Source organism: Poecile atricapillus, chromosome Z, assembly GCF_030490865.1.
Source record: "Poecile atricapillus isolate bPoeAtr1 chromosome Z, bPoeAtr1.hap1, whole genome shotgun sequence".
Taxonomy (NCBI): Eukaryota; Metazoa; Chordata; class Aves; order Passeriformes; family Paridae; genus Poecile; species Poecile atricapillus.
The window spans coordinates 128,389,439-128,410,325 of NC_081289.1; the positions used below are offsets into that span (position 1 = coordinate 128,389,439).

The window sequence follows — 20,887 nt, forward strand, 5'->3', positions numbered from 1 at the left end:
TTCCAAGTCAGTATATTTATTATTATTTCTTTCATAGAAATAACGTAGCAAAAAGCAAAGCTCACCGGGTCCCCTCCCCTTAAAGTACAAGGTCTGAGTTCTCAACTTAGGAAGGCAGAGGCCTGATCAAAAACCAAGTGTGAAGACAGTTTGGCAGATACTGGATTTGAAGTTATGGACCCTGGGTCTGACATCCCCTGTTGCCATGCTTTAATCTAAGCCAGCAGCTCATCCCCATGCAGCCCACAGGGGGATGGGGGAGGAATAAAAGTGAATTAACTCATTGGTTGAGTTAGAGACAGTTTAATAGGGAAAGCAAAAGCTGCATGCACAAGCAAAGCAAAACAAGGGATTTATTTGTTGCAGCGGCCTCAGGGAGGCAAAGAGTTAACATTGTTCCACCCCAAACCCCTTGTGAAGGGCGGCCCAGGAGTTCTGATTGGGTTTGAGTCCCTGGGGGGTTCTCCCTGGCTGTGTTTCTAATGGTCCCTGACCCTGAACTCCACCCTCAAAGGTGTAAACCCTCGGGGGTTCTGTCCCTCAAAAACCCCTGCTGTGCCTCTGTTCGGGGCTCTCTGTTCTGGACCTGAGTTTGTTCTCATGCTGAATAAATGGTTTCATGAACGGGAGCCCGTCTCGTTGGTGTTTCATGCTGGTCCCCAGAACCCTGCTGCTTCCCTGGACGAGATCCTGAGGTTGCAGGCTGCAACATTTATTCACCACTTTCCATGGGCAGGCAGGTGTTCAGCCATCCCAGGACAAGAAGGCTCCAACACACACAACTGTGACTTAGGAAGACAAACACAATCACTCCGAACATCTCCCTCCTCCTTCTTCCTCCAGCTTGGTACACTGAGCATGCCACCACATGGAATGGGATACTCCTGTATTCATTTGTGGGCAGCTGCCCTGGCTGTGTCCCCTCCCAACTCCTTGTGACCCTTCCCAGCCTCCTGGCTGGTGGGACACTGTGTGAGCACTGCGCAGGGAGAGCCAAAACATCCCTGTATTACCAATGCTGTTTCCAGCAAATCCACACCACAGCCCCATAGCACTGCTTTGAAGGAAATAAATCCTACCCCAGCCAAAACCAGCACAGATGTGCACCGTGTGTTCGCTGCACTGTGCTGGCACAGGTAACACTGTCCGATTTAGCCGCAGTCGTTTGCTGTCCCTGCACTGTCCCTTAACTAACTGTAGCTGGATTGGTACCAAACTAAGGCAGGGAGGCCCTACGGATTGCGCTCTCGGGGCCGTGCTGACTCAGGGGGAACCCGAAGGCATCCTTTGTCCAGGCGCAGGCGGGGCGCGCAGCGGGCCGCAGGCCGCGGTGGGTGCCCGCCGGGGCTCTGCACATGCTCCGTGCCGGCCCAGGCCCCTCACGCTGCCCGCGCTGCGGGAGCGGCTGCTCGCCGGCTCTCGCCCTCGCTGAAGACATGGCATTTTGCAGAATCTCAGATAAGCTTCCAGGGCCATCCTTTTCAGGGAGTCTATAATAGAATATAATGTTTCCATCAGGGTCTTGTCGTGGCAACAACCTGCAGCCGTAAAGCGACTTTAATTCTCTGAGAGGAAGACCGGTGACAGCTGTCGTTTCACTGTGTACTGTAATATATGAGATTCTGCCCTGAAAACCCTGGAGATGGCATTTGTCTGGTCTGGTTGTAAATAATGAGATAGATCACAATGGATTTCAGTTCCTCATCCGTGTTTGACCAGCACAAAGGTAAGTCACGTGCTACTAATTTCAAAATCCTCTGGTACTCCAATGCGTCCCATGCAAATGTACTGAGATTACTTGACAGAATCAATAACATGAATTTTTGGGAAAGATTAGGTTTGTTTCAGTTTCATGTAAAGGAATTTCCTCCATCAGTTTTAGACTGGATGGATATTTCAGTCTATTGCTACAGTGATTTCTAAAAATTAATTTTCAGCAGAATAGAAACAGCATTTGGCTGCTCTTATGGTTAGTACTGAGAGATGTAAATATATTTATTTTTAATTTGTATATTGGTCTTCTTGTTATAGATATTAGAAACAGTTGCAGTACTAGCAAACAGAGCAGTTCAAAATGGAGTAAAAAAAATTTAAAACAGCTGGTTTTCATAAGTCTACACTGAAAGGATTAGAAGCTGACAAGGGAAATACTTTGCTTTGGGAAATTTATCAGTATAGGTGAGTATTGCCATAATTGCAAATTTAAGATACCACTAAAATTCCCAACATGAAGATTTTCTACATTGTAAGGTTGCTATGGAAATACAAATGTCTCTTTCTTGTCTATTTTGAAGTTAAATGTTAAATTTCATGTCTTTATTTGTCAGTAAAAGCTGCTATGTCTTATGGCTTAATCCACTGCAAGTGTAGTGGCATTCCTTTTATGTTACCAAAGCAGGATGCCATCATTGCTTGATTACGCCTGTTGCAACCAATTTCTCTTTTAAGCTGGCTTACCAAACAATATGTGTGCAGTGGTCACAGTCCCAGTGCAGACCTGCAAAATATCTGAGCTGACACATGGCCACAGAGGCCCCACAACAAAGGAGCTGACTGTAGAACAGAAATGAAAGCAGGAGGAAGACAAGGCACTGCCCTTTGTAGCTGAGTGCTACAGGTTATACTTTACTGCTTGTCTACACTTCTTTGGCCAACCCAAAGTTAATACAGCCCATATAAAGTGTTGGGTTTGTGGCTGCCTTTCAGCCACAGTAGCACTCAAAACCTGAGCAAGTCTTGAAGTACTGGTCTACAGCAGCCCAGCTGGAACCCCCATGTAGCAGGGGATGAGTGGGAAGTAAAACTGAGTGACAAGAGAAAAAAAACTAACACCAACAAGTGTAAAGGATAAAGGGAACTGCAGTGGTAGAAGGGGGATCTGTACTGCAGGAAAAGAGACAAGTATTCCTAAATCATGCGAGACAAGTATTCCTAAATCATGTGAGAATGATGTAAGGAGCATTTTTCCCAACAGGACAGAGGCATGGGGCTGATGGAGCTTCTGCAGCTCTAGACAGCCATTCCAGCCTCTGCTTCTGCAGCACTGAGTATCCTCCGTGCCACATGCCGACCCAGCAGGGCTCAGAGTGGGGAGGAAGAGGTAAAACCCTGCATGCTCAATGCCATCAGGATGTCTGCCAGGGAGCCAGTGGAAGTGGTGCCAGGAATGAGGCTGGAATATCACCAGGGCTGGGGAAGACAAAGCCAAATCCCCAGGTAGTTTAGGGGGCAGAAAGCAATGCAGGAGACCATTTACCCAAACCAGTTTATCCAGATAGAAGGGACAGAATTGGAAAGCAACATCTGCCTATAACTCCCCTTGCTTCAAATCTGCACCCCCTCCTGCTGCCAGGCCACCCTCCACAGTGACCCATCCCAATTTCTGTCCAGCATCACCTGCAGCCTGTGTCACTCTCCACCTACATCAACTCCCCTTCCAGAAGGTCCCTTAACTATACATACATCATCTCTGCTTCACTGGTGCTGCAGGAATGCTTACTCATTAGGTGATTTGTGATTTACTGTGTGCCTCCCGTGCTAGCTGTGTGGGAGGTGGATGGGGAGCAGGAGCACAAAACACACAGTAATGGGATACCAAGCTCATTGGTTACCATGCAAAGAACACTCTATTCAAAACTTACGGTGTATAGTGGATTTTGTCTAAATGCCATCTTAATGTGTTGGCACATTATTGATTTGAGCAGGTATAATTTTTTTAGCAAGTAGAAGGGGAATGTCTTTCATTGCAGAAATTTATAACAGTGGAAGAATACAAACTATCTTTCAAACACACTAAATTTCTCTGTGTTGGTCTGAAAGATAATTCAGCTTTCCCCACAAGCCCTTTTTCCTCCAACCCACACATCAGAAGACTCTCCCAACTATAAAAAAAAAATAAATCCCCAGCATTCCAAGCTTGAAAATCATACTGTCTCTTTGCAACACATCTTATAGTACTGCTTAATAATATCTTATAATACTTACAATAGTAACAGGAATGTGGGACTTACAGAAGGCAAGCAGCACCAGAAACCCCTTCCCTCCTAATATTCCTTGTTGCCATTTCAATAAATATGTGCTGCTCCTGATTTCAGATGCTTATTGAATAAACAGAGAAGCCAGACAGAGGCCTGTACTGGTGCATGCACTGCCAGGCACACACAGTGATTATTACTTTGCTAAGTGTTCAATAAAAATGCAGTAGTAGAGAGTAAGTTACAATTTTCAAAAACTGCACTCATCCACCTCCGACAGACCATTGACACTGACATGCTGAAAACAAATAAGCTATCCAGTATTGTGTCCTGACAACAAGGTGTAGGAAATCACATATGGCCTTTGGCTAGTGGTGACAAGAGAAAGTTATGAGAGAGAGGGTAGTAAATTACATGCATAAATATTTCTTCTTCACAGTGAACATGAATTATCCTATTATTCTGTCTTCAGTTTTTAATATCTTAAACTCTAAGCTTCAAGCAAATTTATTTAGAACTTAAAAATCCAATGCACTAAAAAGCATGCACTTATGTACACATAATGTGCACTTTGTAAAGCAACACATCAGCCAACATCACAAATCATGTAATCTATGTATCCTTCATAGTACAGTCACAGAAGAATTAATGTAATGAGAAGCACAATTTCATTGCTCAGAATCGTGTGATCATTCTCTATCTCTTTTTATATACCCCCTTTTCAGACCAAAAGAAAACTACTTCTCCGTGAAGAAATTACACATTCTTAAAACACTGCCACTTATTTCAGGTAGATTGGTGTTTAAGTTTGATTATGTCTGAGGATTTTAGCACCACCCTGTACGTCATTTAGTATTTTCTTCCAAATCTTTCTACACCACTACTGTCAGTCTGTAGCTTCTCCTCTGCCTTTCTCTGTACCCAAACACTTAAATGGATCTCTCTCTGTCTTTCTGAATCTGACTGACAGCTTCCTTTCAACAGCATCACAGCAATTCTCTAAAATTTATTTGAAATGGGACCAGTACTTACTGGCATTTATAGAACTGCAAGATAATAATGGAGTTACTCTAACACATTAGAAGATGAAGTGTCAGGCATTTGGGTGTTCACAATGCCTTTCTGCCATAGGGTGTTTGTGCCCCAGCCGCAGCCAAGCCTCCAGCAGGGTAAGCTCATAGAGGGGGGAACACAAGCACTCACTGTTGCCTTCTACAAAATGCCCGCTCTCTGAACCATTCCTCTTCTGCCCAGGAAGTTGTCTTCAAAAATAAATGTCTTACTAGCTTTGTGCCCATACTTCTCCATTCCTTGACAAGGTAAGGTGGAGGAAGAAGTAGTGATCGTGTTGTTCAGCTAGAGCCAAGTGCATCCAACACAAATGACATCCAAGCTCTCTGTCATTGTCTTCCTTCTCCCCATCCACAATCATACAGGTCTAAATAGCCCACTTGGAAGTTTTGTCACCCTACAAATGAATGGAATGGAATTCATGTCAGTCATCTTTATTCAAATCCCAGCATGAGCAGTCATCCATTCCTCCTGGCCCAGGCTCCCAGGCAGGGTGACAGCCTGCTCCACCTGCCTGTCCTTGCTCTGGCAGCTAGGACTCGTGGGTGGGGAAGTGTGAATCCTTGTGGCTTCATGCCACCATCCTGTAACAGGAATGGAGCCTGTGTTCTGCAAGAAGAGGCAGGGGCAAAACTTCATTCATTTTTCCATCCATCCATCCATCCATCCATCCATCCATCCATCCATCCATCCATCCATCCATCCATCCATCGTTTTACTTCCCATTATACAAAAGGATAATTGCTCTGGGTAAAGCAGCAGAAGCAAAGGGAAAGTGTCTTGCTTTTACCTAGATGAAAAAGGGCAGAGATACTCGGAGACCCATATGAAGAACTGCACCCTTGTCCTCATCTTCCTGCCAAAGCACCCTCCAGGCAACTGCTCTGCTCAGGAGATGGAGATTTCCCTTTTGTGGCTAAATTTCTCTGCTCCTGACTCACAACAGGAATACTTAACAGTACCTACCAGGCAAAAAAAGTGTACAAAATTTACATGTGTAATGCATTGAAGGAGGTGAGGGCACCTTTGCTTCACTGTCTGCCTTGGTACATCTAGCACTTTCCCAGTGCCAGAAGCATCTTCTCAGTACCATTCCCACACAGTACTTGCACAGCTGTATACAACAGCAGCTGTGAGAGGAGCCATGTCAGTGCTCAGGGCTGGTACCCACTGTGTTTCTCCAGAGACTGGACAAGAGGAGCAACACAAGCTATCAACCACTCAGCCTGAGCTTGTCATTAACATGTTTTTGCCAAGTGTACCAATTCTGAGAGGCATCTTCAGGGCTGACATAATAAGGAAATATTACTAACTGTACCGGTGGTAAAGTCACTTCTTTTTCTTCATGTACTAGTCACTGATGATGACTCTTCGGCAGCAGTGACTCCTCGTCTCTCTGGATCTCCCAGGCCCACAGGACAAACCTTCTGAGCCAAATGAACGGTTGCCTCAGCAACAGACCCCTCAGCAGAATAAAAATCAAGTCAACATTTTTATTCACAAACTTTATGAAGTGTGTAATTTAAAATGCCATTTAGAAGAAAGAAAATAAATCAGATTCTCTTTAGTTGAGGAGAAATTGAGAGGAACTCTGTAGCAAAGGCAGATTAACATCAGCTTTTTAATTTTCCCAAGCCCATAGAGTTCCAGCTTTGACAGACTAACCTATTCCAGGGTAAGAGCAGATTGTGTTTTCATGGCAGCCAAATTTTGAAGTCCAGAGTACTGATTGCACCCAGTGAGAAGTCACATGAAGAATTAGGCTAGGCTGTGAAGCCCAACACAGAGCTTGTGTAGGTTCGTCTGAGACAGCATCTGATTACAACATGGGTAGTGTGGCTAATATTTTACAATAATATTTAAAGATATTTTATCACTCAAAAAAATATAATGGCAGTGTTTAAAATATTTCTACCAATGTGTTACAAATAATGTAATATTTGATTATGATAACAGCTTTTTAACTTTTCAATGCTCTTTAAACTATCTCCCTTTTCTCTGCACAGCTTACATAGTCGTGCTATCTCCAGAAGTTTGACAGTACAGATAAGTCACCAGTCACTTAATGTGTATTTCCTTTGAGCAGCTCTCTAGTGTGATTTAGCCATTTTCTCCAGCTAACAAGGTAGTGCAGTGGCTGGACAAGTGATACGTTCTATAGCTCTGACCCTGTCCTGGTTTAGCCTGGAAGAGTTAATTTTCTTCTTAGCAGCCAATACAGTGCCTGTATTCTGCATTTAGAATGAGACTAATGTTGAAAACACAGTACTGTTTTAGTTGTTCCTACTTAGTGTTCACACTAAATCCAGGACATTTCAGTGTCCTGTGCTCTGCAGCAAGCAGGTGCCCAAGAGCCTGGCGTGCCTGGGGGAGCATGGCCAGGAGAACTGACCCAGCCTGCCAGAGGGATATTCCACATGCAGACTGACATGGCCAGGGTATGAGCTGGGGAGAGCTGCAGCATGACAGGCTGGCTGTCAGTCAGCGGGTGACAAGCACTGTAGTGTGCATCACTTGCCTTTCTTGGGTTTTATTCATCTCTCTCTCTCCTTTTACAATTATTAATGATGTTCTTCTGATGGTGGTGGTGATGATGATGATGATGTGTTATTTCAGTTATTAAACTGTTATCTTAACGAACCAACTTTACTATTTTCTGATTCTCCTTCCCACCCCACAGGGGTCAGGGCAGTGACTGAACATTGGGGGCATCTGGGGTTAATTCCCAACAGACCCTCAGCCATTTCAGCTCGCTGCAGGTGTACTTCTTTTTGAGTTGATAGAATCAGAAACATGAGACTGTTTCTGACCAACAATACATATCTAGAACATTTTATCATTACATCATATTTGACCCTGCACCAAAAAATCTACTCTTCTGACTCCTAGAATTAGGAAGTTAATAGTCTACTTGAAGCTAAAGGAGATGTATGCATGTGGAGCATGGGATGACCAGTCTGAAAGGAAGGGAAAGGGAAGAAGGGAAGAGAATCATCGCTATTATTTCTTTAGAAAAAGTCTGAGGAATATTCCAGAACAGGCCCTGCAAAGCATCTGCTTTAAATAATAACTCACACTGTAGCTGCCAAACAAAATAAACCTCTTCTGAGTTAAAAGCAATAGTCCACTTTTCCTTTTTGCAGGAATTATCAACACAAACCATTGCTGCCAGAAGTTTACTCCCCTAGGAGAGAATTCCCTTGGACATTATAGGGAAGGGAAAGCCTCAGTCTTCTGACTGGTACACAGATAGTAAAATTGAAAACACCTGAGTCCTGATTTCATCCTATCTCATAAAAGTGCAGCCAGAAATATTATGAGCTAGTTCAGTTATTACATTTTTTTCTCAAGTTGTGTTACGTTAGTATGATTTCTTGCAGTGAGTGGAAACTTTACAGAATTTTTCTTAAGTCCTTTCAGTGTCTATGTTTGAAAGTTTTTGGAAGAAGTTATCATGAAAAGTAAGTTTCAGATGACTAACGAAAACCACAGTGCTGTTTGGATACACTTTGTTCCACCCCAAGTTACACAGTCATTTAAACTCAGTCAGACAAGTGTCATTATTTTCACTGTTTATCTTTTGTACTTGCTCTCTGTTTACTCATGGATGTGCTCCTTCTCTGCAGCTGATGCAGCAGAAGAGATCGACTTGGCTGTGGTTTACCAAGCAGCTGCTAATGGAGATGTGAACACCCTGACTGCAGTGATCCGAGAGGATCCTTCCATCCTGGAGTCTTGTGACAGAGAGGGTAAATGAAGGCCGAGCTTGTTCTCAAGAGAACTGTTGCTTCAGCTTGCAAATTAAACTTTGCATTTTTTTATTCTCATTTTTGTGTTCAGCAAAGTATATTTAATAGCAGAATATGGGAAATTTGAGTTACTCTTTGAAACATCCACTGGAAATGCACAGTTCGGATAATTCCTTCCCCCTGTAATTGTAAGATATTTTTATATGATTACAAATAAGCTGCTTTGCTATAATTAGACTGTACTTTACCATTTATTTAGTTTATCTTATTTAGGGAGATGCTGAGAAACTGTTGACATTTCAGGGGAGGAAAAAGAATATTTTTACCAATGCCAAATGACATACACTCTGCACATCTCTAACACAGAGGTTATAGTATGTGTACAGTCACGGTTTGAATGGTTTTGTCAAGTAATTTTTTGCCAAAGGGTCGGTTATACAATGTGCAATTATCTAACTGATCTGTTTTATCTGTCAGGCTGTGCTCATTTTGTGGTCAAGTTACTGTTTAATGTTATTACAAATTATTGTACATTGGCAGGGTTTTATATGCATCTATTTCCTAAGTGAGTAAGGACCACAGACCTCTGGAAGCTGTTCTCAAGGACAATTTGTTTTGTCAGAAGTATTTTTTTAGTGTCAGTTTCTTATAAAACTTCCATATGAACACTGTCTTTTCTAATCTTTAACAGCTTTTTCCAAGCTACCAATTATACTTTAAACCAGGCATTCTAATTGATGTCTTTAAAACATCTGGTTAGTAGAGAAATTTACTCAAGACAAAATGGTCCCTGTTCCCCCGTTAATGGGAGAAAGACTAGGTATGAATGGTGGATGGAGTAGGTGGAGATGGGCTGGCCAGGAGTACTTCAGCTCTGGCACTAACTTATGTCCTAGGTTGTCCATGCAAATGTAACTGAAGACTAGTTTCCCAGCACAAAACATACAGCTCATACCCTGCACATTTGTCAGGCTTGGCATGATCTTAGCTTGAGTTGCACATTTCTTCAGCAATCTCAGTGGGTCCAGTAAGAATAATTATTCTTTAACTATATTTGAAGTTGCTAATAGTCTTATAGTTTCTAATACTCATGTTTATTCCCAGACTAGTAATTTTAAATTGCTTTGCCAGATTCTGTGGGAAAAGCTCTTGCTGTTTTTCAACAGTTAGCAGAATGGAAGGAAGAGGAAGCAATTAAATTATACAATACTTCACGAAGAAATTTGAGTATTAGGTTTAAATGTAGATTTCAGGGGTTTTACAAAACAGAAAAATTTTGCAGGATATTAAAAAAGTTTATATAAAAACAGGAAATAAAATATCCCAGAGCAAATCCAGACTTCCAGTTAAGTTGTTCTCTGCGTAAAGGGCCAAATCATATTTTTATACCTTTGCAAGGGACACAGCTTGATTAGTGTTTCAATCACACTTGATAAGTGATTTGAATACAAACACAGAATGAAGCTGGGGTTTGAGAAAATTAGACAAGCACCATCTGGCTACTAGTCATTCTGAAGAATATCAGCCTCCAAAATGATGTAGAAAGCCAAAAGTTCATTTTGGGAACTTATCAACAGAAGAGCACTTTTTCCCTCCAGAAGCAGTGTTAGTGAGGCAAAGTTTTTGCTAATATAGTCATGGTCTTTTTAAAATCAGTGGTCAGTGACTGCAACAGAAGTTACTTCCTGACTAAAAAAAGCTCAGTAAAACTATTGGACAGTCATCAGAGAAAGGATTTGTTAAGTTGCCAGTGTGAACATTAGAAAGTAAGAAACTGTATCTTATGGGCATGACACAGTGAAATGGTAAAATAAATCTGGCTTTCTTCCCCAGGTTGCACACCCTTGATGCATGCTGTGTCAGGACGCCAGGTTGACACAGTGAAGCTTTTGTTGAAGATGGGAGCCAATATTAATACTCAAGATGCTTGTGGACGTACCAGTTTATCTCTGGCAACTTATTTGGTACCAAGACTTGGGGCACCAGAATGGAGTGAAGGGAGTAAATGTGCAGACCAAATAAGACTTTTGCTTATACTACAGGGAAAAAAAAAAAAAAAAAAAAAAAAAAGCACAAAACATTTGGTTTTAGACAACAGTGGAATTGGTTTTGAAACTTTACTACAATGTAAAGCTGGAGCAATAATTATTACAAGAGAATCAGGACTCCTTTCAGAGACTCCTGTCAGAGTGTCCTTTCTCTTTTGGCTTATAAAAAAAAGTGCATGGTATGAGGCTCTCACAAGAAAAACAGTTTGTTTTTTTTTTTTGTTCACTGAAAGTCCTGATTTGTTCTTAATATGCAGATTGACTTCTCCCTTAGCCAGCATTAGATATTTATGCTCAAGTGAGGGCTTTCCTATCTCAGATTCTGGTGGTCAGCAGGCATGTGTTCCTGCACACCACATGAACCAGGGGTTTTTTTCACTGTGGTGCTTGACTTTGGTTGGCCAGGTTGAGACCTGAAGTTCAGGGTGCTGAAGGTGCAGGTGCACATGCCCAGATCATAATCCAGTGCCCTGATCAAGCCACATGCAAGTGACTGGAGAAGCAGACATCCCACTGAGACATTTGGGAAAGGAATTGTACTTCAGAATCTGTCTGAAGTAACAAGGACAGTCATCCTCTCCTTAGTCTTCTACTCCTTACAGGAAGTAATTCAGGTTTCAGAGAGAAAGTGGGGACCAAGTTGGCTGAGCAGACTGGGCCTCCATTATTAATTGGACAGAAAGGAAGAAGGAGTGTGCAGCCATGGCTGCACTGGATGACTGCACTGGATGACTGCCAGCTCATTTAAACAGACACTGTGGTAGCCTAATTAAATGCCTTGCACCTAGTTCCTTCCTGAAAATTTGTCTTCCAGGACAAAAATAATGTTCCTGCTTACCTATGCAATATTCAGCCAGAAAATAAGTGTAGAAAATAACAAAACAGGCAGTCTCATCCAGTGCAAGGAGCATGCCCCACTTACTTGAAAACAAACATTTCCTCTGCAAGATATTTTTTTAAATATCCCATAATAAATGTCACACTTATTTTTTCCTTCCTCTTTTCCCAGAGGGGAAAAAATATTCTTTGGAAAAAACTAAATGACTGGAAAAGATTTCAACCACCCAGGCTTCTAAGTTTCCATTTCTGTTTCTGGGAGGGATATAACAAGAGGTCCAGAGAGAATTCATCTGTGATGTCTGTCCAGACAAGTGAATTCAGGAGAGTTGCACAGTCAAGATTGTATGTGGCATTTGAATGCCTTGTACGTCCACCAATAGCTCCAACAGGGCTGTTCTGATTCCACCATTTTCCACACGTTTTCCCCAGAAATGCTCATAATGCCAATCCAAAATAGCTCATATGGGAGGGAATGGTCTTTATCAATTACCTGCTGAGGTTTTAAAAAATCATTTAAACTCATGCTTGATTTTCTTCAGACTTAAGTATATGCTGAAAGATTCATGCGGTCACAACCAGGCTGTTTACTTGCTTTTATGTTGAGGTGATCAATAGAAGGTCTTAGTCCAAGAACTGATTCATCCCATCTGTTTCGGTACTATTTTCAGTCTAACACTGCCACTAATACAAACTTCTGCAACAGCGTTTGTAAGACCACACTCTAAGGCTTTTTACCGTTGATTTGCCATCCTTGCTAAAATATCACAAACAAAATCAGATTGAGTGCTCATGTTCTTCGTTTAATCTAGCGTGATTGAATTCACATGCAAGAATATATGTAGCGTTTGCTAGTGATACAGGAATTAGTAGGTTTTTAATCACTGTTAGTGCTTGCCACAGCTGCAGGCAAAAAAACCAACCAACCAACCAACCAAACAAACAAATAATAATAATACAGTGTAAATGAAACCTTGTCAGGGAAATGAACAACTGAGGTAGTCTGAGACACAGACTCCAAAGGGGAACTACTCTCAGTGCTGATTAACCTCTACTGGGGAAAAAAGTTCCTCTGCTGACAGAAATGATTACCGTCACATGTGAATGCCGGCACCAACAAGAAAAGATCTGGCCTTATACTTTTGACTTTCCTTTTTGATATGCTCCAATTTCTTTTTTTAGGGCTGGCTGGAAGGCTGTGTCAGCCTGCTCAGGAATGGTGCTAAGCAGAACATACCTGACAAAAACGGGAGGTTGCCACTACATGCTGCCACCGCAGAGCCTGATGTGAGGTATGTGCCCAGCTTTGGCTGATTGAGTAAGGTATCCAGCAACCCAAGGAGAGCCCAGAGCAGGAATAATAGCTGTGACAGCTACACTTGCGACCTTTGTCTTTGTTTAGTGGCTACTGTGAAGGGGGTAGAGAGGAGGAAAAACATTGTGCAACACTTGTGTACCAGAGATCTATGGCCGGGTAACGTGAGGAGCCTGTTTTAATATCACAATAGCTGGAGGAGAGAAAATAATTAGAGGTTGAAACCCTGCGTTTCCCCTGCCCAACTAACTTTCTGTCGTACCCACATGAAATATTACAAGACTCCTTCTCTGGACCTCTCTTGAATGGTATGGCAAATGTGAGAAAAGTTTTCCACAGGACAACCTATCTGAAAATCCCCAGCCATAAAGGGGAAGTTAAGGATTTGTGTTCTGGCTCATTTTTAACTACTTTTACTGAAGGTAGAATAATAGCTACAGAGTGTCTTCACAAGAACTCTTAAGAAAGATTCTATTTTTCTGATTCCAGCCTGTGACAATAGGAAGGTTTAATAAATTTTGATTTGTACATCTGGATAAATTCACTCAAAAAACTCCCCTAAGTAAATCATGCCTGAAGGTATAGGAAGACAAGGTAACAGGTAAAACATTCAGTACACGCAACATGTTTGTGTGACTTAATCACTGAGTCTATGATTTTGTTGCTGTAACAATATCTGACAAGCCCAAACATCTGGCCATTTCCGCTGATCTTGTTCTCCAGCCTTTTTTAACAGCTTTGCTCATTTTCCACATTATCTTTGCTTTTCATTTGTCACTTGGAGAGAATAATTTGAGATTTCTGCAAAAAAGGTCACTATCATTAAACAAAGCCTACACGAGAAAGAAGACAATGTTTGTACAACACCACACACATTGCTACTTGAGAAGGAACACTAATCTTCTCAACCAGGAGCACAGTGGATCCCCTGAGTGTTTTTCATGTTCTCCAAGGATACAGTCAGCCCTTTCTTGGCTGTGCAGAGTTTTCCTTTTCTTGTCTTCCCACTGGGTTTGCCCCATGTCCGTACACGGGCCTGGTTTTTCCATCATGGTCATTGTCAGTCCCTTGAATTCTATGTTACCGCCAAAAGAGAATATGCAATGGCCAGTTGTGAAATGCTTTTGCAGCTAAATTTGAAATCTGGCAGTCCACTACTCACGTGCTGGAGGCAGCGTGGAAAGACAGAGACAGTTCATGTATTGATTTGATAGTTGATTTATGTGCTCCAGTGCCTTCACAGAGCCTAACAGGCAAGGTGGAAAAGTTAATCTGTTCCTGTTCTATGCCTTCAAGAGTAGATAACAGAGAAACCTCAGCTGTTTGGTTTTGGTTGGGTATCTACATATTTAAATGGTATCACTTAAGTTGCCATAATGGTCTAATGGTGTAACTGAGTCAAATTTTGTTGATGCTAAAGATTCAGGTCAAATAATTAGATTGTTTTCACATACAGTGGTGTCATTGATCATATCTGGAGTGGAACCACAGAGCCCTGTATCAGATTACAAAACTACATGATAAATGAGTTTTACAAGCACAATATGGTTATCTCACTTTATTTTTCCTCGCTACTTGATGTTTACCAACACGTGTTTTCAGACACTGAATTTCTGAGATTCTGAGTAGTTTTGCTAAATGACAACAGACTCTTTCTTCACTTTTACAAACTTCTACCAAACCAATCACAACCATCCTAGTGTCATCCTTTTCAGAGTTCCTACAGTACTATTCTATTTAGAAAAAGAGGTGTGACTCCTCTTTTCTACAAGAATTTGTATCCATATGCAAATGGATTTGAAGTCTAAGCACAACCCATGTGCTGGGATCTGCCCAATCATCACTCTTTAGGGACTCTGCTTTGAAAGAGCTCCTAAATTTGGACGTCAAACACCTGAGGAAGATGTTACTTATAAATAAGATTTTCACTGCAGAATTGTCAAAATCACCCCTAAGCAGCTCTAAATATCTTCTTTTGAATAATTTACATAGCTAGCTCTTTATTACCAGTAAGGAAGAACAAATTGGACATGAAACAGTCTCAGCTTAATCTAATGCACACACCTGAGCACAGTTCAATCTAGAAAATACACTAGAAGTGGTTGAAGATAAAAAGCAGCAAAATGTTTTCATTCAGTCTCCTCTACATGGGCATGAATACAGGATTTTATACATTTGTTTCTGTGTTATCTTTACATTTATCAGCTTTCTTTCCTTTATACTTCATTATCTTTTACTTTCCTTGCTAAACAGTATGTCTTCTTCATGTCCTGAAGGTTTCTAGCAAATTCACATCATCAGATGAGGCACAGGTTTGCACAGTGATCCACTGAGGATACATCCTTCCTTTTGCAAGAATCCTAAGAACTGTACATTCATATTAGGATTGGCTTTGTTACAGCATGTGATTGGATGGTGTTTTTCCATTCCGTGGCCCAGCCACATACATGACCCAAACACTTAGCATCCTGCTATAAAACACAACCATCTTTGCTAAACCAATAGTGATTTCAGAACATCTTCACAAGATTGCAAAAGGAAAATGAAGTGTTAAAAATATTATTGTGCTTGAATAGTATTTCATGTAACTACTTTATTTTTCCCTCCACCAGAAGGGAGTGTTTGTAGTCCAATATTCTATAAAATGTGAACCTAAACATTGCTATGTTTTATGCCATAATAATGGCCCTATTCCATCAGACATTCTGTAAGGCCTTGTAAAATATTGGGGTTTGTGTCTGTAAACATATGGCAAGTATGCATATACACACATATGCACACAAATGTGTACACTACATCTTTTTACTCTGGGAGTTAGAGTGAAAAATCCTTACAGAAGCTGGCATCTCTGTTTAAGACATAAAATTGTTGGCAGCAAATTCCTAAGCTACCAAAATGCACACATGTACAGTACTATACATTCTGAATCTAGCCCAGCAGTCAGCACAACAGTTATTCTGAGTGGATCTTTTAATTCTAAGCTCTAAACTTCTGTTGTTACCATAAGCCATAAAATCGTATTTTGTTTTGCTCATATGACAAAGCTCAGACCTAAGATTCTGACCTGTGTCCATCACTAATGCTGATTTTTCATGAAATTGTGCATTTATTTTTTTTTAAAACTGTCAGTTTTTCAAGTTTAGTCAGGAATACAGCACACTGATTATATCATTGCTTCCACAGGCTTCTGAGCTTGCTTCTGCAGCAATCAAATCTTAGTGAAATTAATCACCAGGACAATGAGGTGAGTGAGCTTGTGCTACAAGTCACAGTCCCTGGCACTGGATACATAGAAACCATTCGATTTCAAAATAAGGCTGTGCACTAGTCAAAAATTTCTATATTGTTTTTGCTGAACTCTGCAAAGTAATATCTCATTCTTCCTTCTATACACTATGCACCTGTAGGCTAATAAAGCTTCTCTCTATTCAGCCAACTACGAGTTACCTTGAGTCCTTCTCTTAAATCATTTGTCAAGACAATAATTGCCCTTAATTCTTCTGAAGTTAGACACTGGATAAAATCTTCACCTTTACCAATAACAAGTGTTCAAGGCCAGGCTGGATGGAGCTCTGAGCAACCTGATCTAATGGAAGGTGTCTTCTGCCTATGGCAAGCAGGTGATCTTTAAGATCCCTTCCAAGCCAAGCCATTCTATGATTTAATGATTCCTTGATCCCATCATTCAAGTACTGTTCTCAAGATAAGTATCAGAGAGCTGGCATTACACAGAACAGTCATGGAAGCACAAAAATTTATGCTGTTGTCTTCCATACGGAATTGTGTCCTTCATGTATATATATTGTACATAGGAAAGAGTTGACTTCCCATGCGTTTTTCTCCAAATAGAGAAGCCAAGACATGAGAGAGATTCTGAGTGTCTTTTCATATGTTTCATTGCTCAAGGATGTGTCTCTTTTCCACAGTGCCAAAATGGCCAGAGGGCTGTTAATTTTTCCTCTTCCTTACTTACTGAAAGGTTTTCAGACCCTGCTCACAACATCCTAAACCAGACATGTGCATTGCCTTAATGTAGAACTATGTTGCTAATGAATTGCATGGAACGGTGGATCATTATTTCAAGCTGTAGTATTTTGCTGTAAAGCACTGCTACATGCAGTTTGGAACTTTTAGGCCATCTCATTGTCATTTTGCACTGACAATATATTTGTTCAAATGTCAGTACTAAGCCCTGAATACTCACATTATCTGAAAAATGTGGATCCTCATAAATGATTACAACTAACAGAGCTGTTCTCTTGGCATAAGTAAAACACTTCAGTTTTCCCATTTGACACTTGAGAAAAACGCCCTGACAAATGCATGAACACGTAAACAGTAAGAAATGCATCTGGAGGTTTCATAGCTTCCACAACTGTCTTTCTGTGGGTTTATTAATGAAGCCTGTGAGATGACAATGTGAAGAAACATTCCCTGTAAAAGCCTTGAATCTGAGCAAAACAAGTGTCACACTGTATTTCTTGTCCTTTTATGTCCCATACTGCTCCTTATTTTTTATGAATGTGCAATCGTTTGGCTGTCTCACCTCTAAGATTGTATTCTGCTGGACCCTCAGCTTTGTCAGTTCTGATACCACTCTCATGCTTCCACTAACAAACAGTAGTCTGTCTACCTACAGATGCCGCTCAAGGGTGGTAGCACAAAGCACAGACCATGTGGGCTAGGCAGCCATTGCCCACTGCAGAAAGCCCACACAAGTGAGCTGCTGCTACAAACAGCTCAATGCTCTTTGCTTTGTTGGGCTCTCTGAAAGGACATGTGCAATGTACAAAGTATTAGAAAAGAAATCAAGAATAAAACATGAAGCTGTGTTTGAATCCTTTATACAGCCATATGGCTATAAGAGTAAACTGAAAAAAATATATGAGGAAAGGAACAGAAAAAGGACTACAAAGATGATAATAGTTATAGAGCAGCTTCCTTACATGGGCAGGCTAACTAGAGCAAACTAACTATAACAGGACTTTCAACTTGGCAACTACATCAGAGGAATGATATAAATCCATGGTATCATAAATGGCATAGAAATGAAAAAAAAATTACTATTTACTGGTCTGGGGTTTTGCATATAAAAATATGGGGACGTCTACAAAAATTATCAGGCAATAGTTTCAAATAAAATGAAAATAAATACTTTTTCAGAAAATGCATGGTCACTCTTTAGAGGGCTGGATGTCATATGAAGTCTTTAGTCTGATTACCGTGTATTAGGTGGCAGTATATTGTCAAGCCTTGTTATATTTTTGCACTAAGCATCTGCTACTGATCTCTCTGAGTTTTGTCACTGTACTATAGAGATTTTTAAAACTATCCACAGTTTTACACTCTTATATTACTGCTGATTCTGCTGGCTACCACAGTAGAAACAGAGAGAAAGTTGATTTTTCAATGTTTTGTTTTTTCTTTTGCCATATCAACACACTGGCAGAGGACAACAGAAAAATGGCCTGGTACAGTGTAGTTTCTCCTTCAGTGATTTTCATGCTCTCCAGGACTAGTGACAGTACTCATTTCCCAGCTGGAAATCACTTTACTGAAGCCCCACAGATCATGTGTGTCCATTAACAGTACTAAGTCCCTCATGTCTACTGACATCACTGGTGGAGCTCCCATTAATTTCAGTTGGTGCAGGAGTTTACCCTCTATTTTGGTTTTACAAAACCCAAACCCCCATGACTAATCCTTGCAAATCTTAACTAAAACCAAAACTGCTCTCATTCAACTGCTCTGTTTTGTTATCACTCATACTTAAGCCACATGGGAGCTTAAAAGACTTACAAGATACGTGATGAGTGAGAGAAATGAATGCTAAGGTGTTCAGGCTTTTAGTCAGAAAATCACTGCAAACAGCTTCCACTTTAATGCACTGATAAGCTGTCTGCATCAATGTTGCTCATACTTTATCTAGATTATTAACAATTGGCTTTTTTGGGGTTCTATTTCAAGTTTTAATTGCTTTTCCACTCAATTTTTTTTTGGTTGGTTGGTTGGTTGGCTGGTTGGTTGGTTTTTTTGTTAAATGCTTTTTATCCTTGTAGAAATAAGGCAAGAACCTTGAAATGCATTTTTTCTGGTAAGAGAGAAAACAACACGTGCCAAAAGGAAAATGTCACCACACCTGAAAAACACTAGCAATTTGTTAGAAACATAATAAATTAATCAATTTATACAGAAAATCTTAATTATTATGGATATGGTGTAAATACAGGTGAGAGTAGCAATGCTGAAGGTGCAAATTAGGCCATTAATTCTCTGATCTGTTAAGACTGACTGGATGCAGCTAAGATGGAATGAAAAGGCAACTGAATACCTTGCCATTTGCTTTGTTTTCTCCCTGAAGGGTACATATAAAATGTTTATATTGTGACTTTTTTGTGGACATCACTCTGTAAGTTCTTTAGCTTGCTGACTAGTGCCAGCTGCAGTAATAGCTTATAATATTTATTTTGGATCAAAGACAAGACCAAATACAAACATTACGCTGTGTAATGCCAAAGCACCATTCTAAACCAGGCTTTTATTGCAGGATTCAAGCTGAGCAGTGAGGAACTGTCCCCCCAGCCATTGTGGCCATGACCAGGTTATTTATAACAGGCTATAGGCATGTATATGGAGTGAGCATCTGTATTTGTATCCATTTTTTGTAATAATTCCAAAAAGCTAATTGCTTTGTCCTGCTCTTGTAATTCAACTAATTCAAAGCTGCTACTGTTTCAAATCAAGGTGAGGAGGGAAGAATTTGTCCACCCTGGATAGTTTCAGGGCTGCCTGGCTTATCTACAGAGAGCTGAAGGGTGCTCTTGTGAGTGACAATAATTTTCCCCCTGGGTTTGTGGCTTACAGGGAATGACTTCACTCCACTGGGCCGCGTTCCACAACAGACCCCAGCACACTCAGACTCTGCTGCACAAGGGAGCAGACCCAACTCTGGTGGACAAGGACTTCAAAACAGCTCTGCACTGGGCAGTACAGGTGAGCCGCAATACAGTCGCAGTGGGATGTTTATTGAGCTGAGTTGGCTATTGTGGTGTCCGAGATACTCCTAAGGAAATAGTTGGGACTGTGGAATAAGGAAGTTGATGCTAAGAATGCCCACTAAGCCCCAGCATTTTTCCAATTGGTATGGATCAAGGATCTAGCATCTTCTTTGAAGACCAAGGCATAACTAATAGAGGCTTAGCCCTGTTGCCTTAAAGTTTTTATTTATCTCAGTGAGACTATGTGTATGCTTCATGTTGAATTCATGCCTAATTTTTTTTTCACTAAATCAGGGTTGCAGAAAACAGCAGCTTACTTGCCAAAGGCCCTGGGGAATAAAGTAATGTAAAAACTACTTAAAACACATTTAAAAAGCTGTATCAATGAAGTAATTAGCTGAAGGGTTGAGATCCTACTTCTCTGGAGACTGGAGAAGACATGGAGCTAAACACATTTCCTGTAGAGCAGTATGTTCCTATCTCATGTGCAAAAGAACATTGTCAAATACTCAGGCCATCATTAGAGGAATAAACCATACAGGTTTAATATGACATTAAAAACTGTATTATGTAATTGTTAGTAAGTGATATAAAATACAGCATAATTTACTGGTTTTCCTAGTTTACTACAGAAGACTGGCCAGATGAAATTGTATGTTTGTACTTACTCTCTTGCAAGCTCCAGTATCAATGTTGAAAACACATGCACAACAGATAAGCCAAAATAAAACACAAAAATCCAGCAACATTTTTGTACAGTTATCAAATATTTGCATCCTCATCTTTTGGTCTAAGTTTGTTCTTAAAAGAGGTGTTAACAAGGAAATTCAAAAGTTCTGAACTGCCACATACTATATTTGTTATGGGGTTACTGAACAATTTTTTACTGAACAAA

The 20,887-nt window shown here is 40.7% G+C and overlaps 1 protein-coding gene across 1 annotated transcript in view; it reads left to right on the plus strand.

Moving 5' to 3' along the window:
• Positions 1-1,400: 1,400 nt before the first annotated feature.
• ANKRD55 (ankyrin repeat domain 55) overlaps positions 1,401-20,887 on the plus strand; it is a 47,541-nt gene continuing 28,054 nt past the window's right edge. The window contains exons 1-6 of the mRNA XM_058828077.1: positions 1,401-1,726; positions 8,672-8,794; positions 10,628-10,758; positions 12,862-12,971; positions 16,178-16,238; positions 19,859-19,987. Of these exons, the coding sequence (XP_058684060.1) occupies positions 1,687-1,726; positions 8,672-8,794; positions 10,628-10,758; positions 12,862-12,971; positions 16,178-16,238; positions 19,859-19,987 (594 nt within the window). The 5' untranslated portion in view covers positions 1,401-1,686. The remainder of the gene's footprint in view (positions 1,727-8,671; positions 8,795-10,627; positions 10,759-12,861; positions 12,972-16,177; positions 16,239-19,858; positions 19,988-20,887) is intronic.